Below are 6,928 nucleotides of genomic sequence, written 5' to 3'. Positions count from 1 at the left end.
CCCATTCCCACCCCCTCCTGCAAACCCCACATCTCCCCATCACACACCCACCAGGTGATAAGGAAACCAAAAGCAAACATTAAAACACATAGATATTTAGGATTTATTTTTATTATGATGCTAGAGACACTGGTAGGCTTCCAAATTACTTAAACATTGTAAATATAGCAGTAAAACATTGCCCATCTGATCAATCTCCCCACACACACACACACACACACACTTTTGTTGTAATTGTGGAAGAATGTGGATTTGGGGGTATTTCAAAAAGTGAATTTGGGATGCTGCTTCAGCAGTCTAGCTGACACAAGGGGCTAGTGTCCCCAGATACCAAGTGGCTGGGCCTCAGAGGCTCCTGAGGGCAAGAAGCCCTGAGTTGCCGGCCAGGGCAAGTTTTTATACTGCTGGAGCCAGCACAGGTCCTGGCCCCAGGTTCTAGCTCCCCCTAGCTGCAGATCTGGGAGGAGCCAGACAAAGTTATTTTGCCCCAGGTGGCACAATTTGCTCCACAACAAAGTGCATGCCTGGGCACATGTGCTGAGGTAAAAAGTCCCAGCTCAAATTTGTACCACTTCATTTGAGTTGCTGCAAGCATATGTGCTCACATGTGTGGACACGCCCTCTGAGTTTAGCTAGCTAATCACATAGGTGTTGGCATACCTAACTGCAAATTCTGCATTGCAAACTACCACACTCTTAAAAAGATCTCACAGAACCCCAGGTGGTTCCCTGGCTCAGAATCACTGCTCTAAGCTTCAAGCTCAACTGATATTCCTCCACTGCTCTATTAGCTCCACATGTCCCTTCCTTTAAGTTATCCCTAAAAGAAGAGCATAAGGGAATCTCTGTTTCTGGAAAATAACCCATTTGCAGCACAAGTAGCTTAATCTCTTTAGTCACACTTGGCATACTGAAAGATGGAGCTTTAAAGTTCTTTCAAGATACTGTTAAGAATGTTGAACAGAAAAAGAAAGAAAAATAGACTCAATAACACAGATTCAACAGAATTAATGCAGTAGCTGAATGTTCTCCAGATAATCAGATTCTGTCTGTAACAATGAGTCAAAATACCATAAAAGTTTGACGATCAAAACTGTGAAATTCATATATACTCCCTGAAACCTATTCAATCAGCCCTACTTACTAGATTCTTACATTTGTCTTATTTTCCTGTCCTTTGATCACACTCTTTCCATGGACTTCTTTGTATGGGCAGAAAATCCTCATTTAAAATTTCCTCTTTTCCTTCATTGCTCTGCATTCAACTCTTCCTTTCCCCTTTCAGCATCATATTTTCCTTCCTGCATGTCCCACACAAAATGAACCCCCCCCCCATTACTTCAACTTTCCTATTACTCTACATCTTCACTGCCCATCCAACCACTCACAATGGAATAAAACAGAACAGAGGCTGGCAACCTGTGGCCTATAGGCGAGGTCACAGGGAGACTGGATCCAGGGTGCAGCAGTACATGGTGACAGGGGGCACCAACACTAGATGCCAACTTATAGGTGTTCCCCCAGGTCTCATCCATTTTCTGTGGCACAGCTTACCCAACAGACCCCCTTTTCTACCTGCATTTCTCTGTTCCTGAACCATTTCTCTAAACCCTCTTCAACAATACCCCAAGATTTTCCTGCTCTGTGCCAAGGGCTGCATTCTCTTGGCCCCCAACTGTGGACACCACTTAGCTTCTATGCCAAATTGGCTGCTGCTTCTTGATAGCAATACACATCAGTGGTGGTAGCAGTCAGTGGCGAGGGTAGAACAGAGGCTGCAGCACGGAAGTATGAAAGTAAGAGCAATCCTCAACACAGAGCAGGGAGGGATGGGTTTTTGCAGAAGGGGCACTACCACTGGGATCAGCTGTGCCAAAGCAAGCAGAGGAGATCAGCAGTAAGGCACAAGAGTGCTCACCAGCTTTGAGAAACACTGGTCCAAACCAGGGATACGTGCTGGCTGCAATGGGGTCCTAGTCTCTACCTACCCACCTGCCTCTGACCCTGTGTAGGTCATTCTGACCTGCAGCTAGAAAAAGTTGCCTACCCATAATCCAATAACCTCATTCAGCTGACACCCAATTAGAGATACCTAAAACTCACTGGAGGCCTTCCTGTTTGACTTCATAGTACTCAAGACATCTGTAAGTCTGCTTCTCTGCAAGACAACCACCCCAGCCTGAGCATCTTCACTCTTATCCATCTTATGTAGGAGATAAGGGCCCAGAGCCATGGAAGTCCCAACGCAGAGGCACGCTAAAAGAATACCACCAACACAACAGGATTCAATTATTACAGAAAGCAGGGGGAAGGTAGTGGCAGCAGTGATACCCAGCTTTCTATAAACACCCTAGTGATTGGAGCATTTACCCAAAAAATAGAAGACCCCAGCTTCAATGCCCTCCTCACCCCAAGGAAGGTTCAAACCCACCTCTTCTGCTTACTGAGATGAGTGCTCTAACCATAAAACTAAAGGCTGTTTTTGGAGGGGGGCATTCCAGTAGTTGAAGTTGTTCAATTATGCAACAAAGAATTCAAGATTCACTGGGCTAGAGACAGCACAATTTTACCCTTAGGGCATCCATTTAAAAGAGGGAGTCATAACTTCTGCTTCCTGCTCAAAGGAATCTTCTGTATGCATTTTATCAAACTAAAAGACATGTTCCTTCCTGCATTCTCTCTTGCTCCATGATTCTTGAAGCTGAGCTACTGTGAAACAGAGAATTCAGTACAGACTAAGAGTGCTCCCATGCCAAAATAGCCCCTAACCTCATGGCTGTGCCCTTTCGTGGAATGTGAATTGCATGGCTTTTATACAAGGTCCCCCAATCCTAGGTGAATGTTCTGACCCATAGGCTATTACAAAAAATGCTGGTACCATCTCCTGTATCTGAAAAAAAAAGTAAGCCTTGCTCAGTTCTCTGAAAGGCTGAAAGACTATTCTGGATTGTGGATTTCAAGTGGGCACCTTCTGCAGCCCTGAGTAAGGTACCTAACCTCTAGAAAGGGGAGAGGTTTCAGACATACCTAGATGATAGCATTTTCCACATAGTGATGTGCTTCAAGTCACCCCTACTCAGCATGGCAACTATTTTGGATCCTCTTCTGCAATTTCTACTATTCCATGTACTACATAGTATATCTAGGCACCTAATACTAATTTCACCTTGGGGTATAAGCCCGCAGAAGCTATGTGCTTTACCACTCAAGTTTTAGATGTTTGATCCATCTTTGTTGTATAGAACTGTGTACAGCAGTGAAATGGGTTTGACTGCACTGATGCTGCTACACACAACTATACGTTGGAACTCTTTGCTTAGAGAGAACCTGGTTTTAGACTTAGTAGACACAAATTGATAGTGTACATGGCAGGAGGTAAGACACCAATTCATTCCCTCCTAAACTACTGGGAAAATAGATGTGGGTCCTCATCTCTAAGAAGAGTTCCAACATATAGCTGTGTGTAGCAGCATCAGTGCAATCAAACCTATTTCACTACTTTACATAGTTCTATACAACAGCGATGGAAAGCAAAACTCTAGTCAAGGGGTGGTCAATCCCCAGACCCCAGAGTGGTGTCATCCAGCCTGCAGGGTTCCTCATGGGCCCAAATATTTGGCATTAAGGAAGCAGTGGCAGCATGAATTGCTGCTCCCCAGTTGCCAACTTTCCAGACCCATGAGGAGCCCTGCAAGCAGATAACGTGGCCACGTGTGCTAGACTGGGCACACTGGTCTAGGGCAGTACAGGACCCAGTCTGGGCAGTACAAGGCAGAATCCAGATGCATGGGGCCAAAAAGTTGAGCACCACTGCTCTCATCAGTTCTCTCTGGATGAGATTTTAATGAAAGATTAACATTTAGGAGTCTGAAAAATTGATTGAAATTGCCATGAAATTATTCCTACTTACCCCAGTCAAATAGCTTAGAAATCTTTTTGACTGATACTCTGTGGGAAAAGACTTGAAGTACCATTGCCTGCACAGATGACAGTCATAGACCCTTGCCTAAGTGTTCTGGCCCCTGATATGAAATATATTCCCCAGTTATGAAATTAAGAAAATACTGAGGACTTTCCCTACTTTCCAATCCATTTCTAACGGAAGATTTAACTGAAAACGGTGGGTGTTCAGAACATACATAAATCTGGCACTAAACAAAAAGCAACCGATGTTTACAGGGTATAGATGAGAAATCCAACATTTGCTTACACACACCTGTAGTTTAGAATGAAAATAAATTCAATTAGGAGTTCCTATCATAGTTTTTTCCTAAAAATGCGGAGGATCAACTAGAAAATAAAGACCACTGGTTATACTACTACGTTATAACTGTATCCTACTAAGCTGAATAATACCTTAACTTGTTTTTCTTTCTTTTTCCGTACATCTTCCCATTCATTTACAATTCTCCCCCAAAGGATCCAGGAATCTTCTTCAAGATGGCTGAGGTTGCTAGAAGCTGATGAACTAGATACAAGGGAGGAGCCACTATTCCTTCTCGACCCATTTACAGATCGCAAGGATTTGCTATCTGTCTCCAATAATCTGTAATATATAAGCAGGTAGTTACACAGAAAGTACTTCTAACCATGTTGGAGTGCATTACTCATAATCTGATTACTTAAAAGGAAATAAATCAACTCATTCTCTATCTTTCCAGGGAATGTAATCTAAAGGTCCCTTGGAACAATCTTTGTAACTTTTTTAAATACAATTAGAAGTGCAAAACTTTGTTTTCCTATTTCTTCTCAATCCACAATCTGTGGACAAAAAAAAAAAAAAAAGGTCCAAAATCACTATAGTTTTACAGCAACTGGAAACAGTGAACAGGAAAGTATATTTTATGCCTTTTGCAGCAGTAGCACCACTTCAAATCAAATCTCACCATGATCATTTTAGAGGCTGTGAAACTAGACTTTCAGAAAACAAAAAGGTGAATTGAGACAAATTATATTTTACTAACGTATTGCATGAGCAAGTGAAAAATGTACTCCCCCGCACAGGTTACTAGTGAAGCTGGAAGCATAGGTGCCAGCAAGAGGGCTCTAATTCTGTTTTCATCTAGTCTCCTATCCCAGGATCTCAGCTGAAGCATAAGCAGCTTTAAAGAAAGTATATATCCCTAATGGCAGTGCCAAATGTGAAAGCACTGAAAATGGACAACAATTTTGAGAAAAAGAAAGCAAACCCAGAACAGGCTGTTGAAGCCACCTCCTACATTCCCAATGGCTGTCATTTGCATTAACCATTCTGCTCATTTTGTTGGTTTGGTCTGTGTTTACTTGGATTTTAAAAAGGCCTTTGATATGGTCTCCCATGCCGCTCTTATTAAAAAAACAACTGGGGGATTGTGGGCTGGCAGAGTCCACGGTCAGGTGGGTTGGGAACTGGCTAAGGGGTTGAACCCAGAGACTATTAGTGGATGAGCCTTTATTAGTCCTGGTGGAAGGTGGTTAGTGTCAACCGCAGGGTTCAGTTCAAGCCCCTGTGTTGTTCAACATCTTTATCAACAATTTAGAGGAGAATGTGGAAAGCATGCTGGGCAAGTTTGTGGACAATACTCAGTAATGGGGAAAAGCTGTTATACTAGGGGATAGGATGAGGATCCAAGAGGACCTGGACAAGCTGGAAAGGTGGGCAGAGTGGAACTGGATGCAGTTTAATAAGGATAAATGCAGAGTCCTTCATCTGGGGGGAAAGTAACCAGATACATGAATATAGGTTAGGAGATGTTCTGGCCAGCACAATGGCTGAAAGGGACCTTGGGATTATGGCTGATCACAGGATGAGCATGACAGCCATGTTCTCCTGCGATGCTGTAGTCAAAACAGCTAATAGGATACTGGGATACACTAGCTGATGCATCACGAGCATGGCTAAGGAAGTGATACTTCCTTTCTACTTGGCACTGGTGAGACCCCAGCTGGAGTACTGTGTCCAGTTCTGGACAATGCACCTCAAAAAAAAAGATGTGGAGAATCTTGAAAGGGTCCAGAGAAGGGCCACAAGAATAAGGGCTTGGAGGACAAACCTTATGAGGAAAGACTAAGGAATCTGGGACTCTTCAGCCTGGGGAAGAGAAGACTAAGGGGGAACTTGGTGGCTGTCTAAGTACATAAAGGCTGAGTATTGGGAGCTGGGAGAAAAACTGTTCACTAGGGTGCGGCAGAGGAGGACAAGGAGCAATGGCCATAGACTGTTAGCGGATGGTTTCAGGTTGGATGCAAGGAAGAACTTCTTTACGATAAGGGTAACCAAAATCTTAAATAGATTTCCCAAGAAGGAGGTACAGTCCCAAACCTTGGAAGTCTTCAAGAGGAGACTGGACATACACCCTGCTGGGATCATTTGATCTCAGCAGTATTCTTGACCAGAGCAGGGGGGCTGGACTTGATGATCTTTTGAGGTCCCTTCCAGCCCTTAATTTTTATGATTCTGTGACACTATACTGGAGCACCCAATGCCTCAAGATAAATTACTTACAAATTATAATTCATATATCCATATCAAAGCTTTGGATGAGGCATTTAACAGGCACATACATGTCACTATCCTAGAAACTTTACACTAATCCAAAATTAATCTAATCTGATATTCCAGGATGCCTAAGGTTTTTTCTATGGTCCCATTTATATTGTATCATAATATTTGTGAGGCATTTCATAGTAAGAGTGTGCAAAATGAGCCTATTCGATTCAGATATGGCACGAACTGGGAACAGTAATTTGATTCGGATCACTGTCCCCGATTCGATTTGGCTGAATCTGAATATTCAATGCTGATTTACAGAATCAATGACTCCGACACAGACACAGCTTTAAATGTTTTTTCTACATACCTCAAGGTACCCCAGGCACAGCTCGTGAATGCTCCGATGCTGGGGCAGACGGAACCTCCCACAGGAGCGCAAGGGAGCCTAGTGGGTCT

General features: G+C 43.3%; 1 protein-coding gene across 2 annotated transcripts in view; it reads right to left on the bottom strand.

Annotated features, from left to right (window-relative positions):
• Positions 1–6,928, bottom strand: part of EVI5 (ecotropic viral integration site 5) — a 151,173-nt gene that overhangs the window by 108,318 nt on the left and 35,927 nt on the right. For both annotated transcript variants that reach the window (XM_019531104.1, XM_019531105.1), the window contains exon 3: positions 4,357–4,546. In XM_019531104.1, coding sequence (XP_019386649.1) covers positions 4,357–4,546 — 190 coding nt within the window. The remainder of the gene's footprint in view (positions 1–4,356; positions 4,547–6,928) is intronic.

The sequence above is a fragment of the Crocodylus porosus genome, unplaced genomic scaffold (genome assembly GCF_001723895.1).
Source record: "Crocodylus porosus isolate Cpor-Errol unplaced genomic scaffold, CroPor_comp1, whole genome shotgun sequence".
Lineage (NCBI taxonomy): Eukaryota > Metazoa > Chordata > Crocodylia > Crocodylidae > Crocodylus > Crocodylus porosus.
Note: the sequence above shows the minus strand (reverse complement) of the source record. Positions and strands in the feature narration are given on the sequence as shown.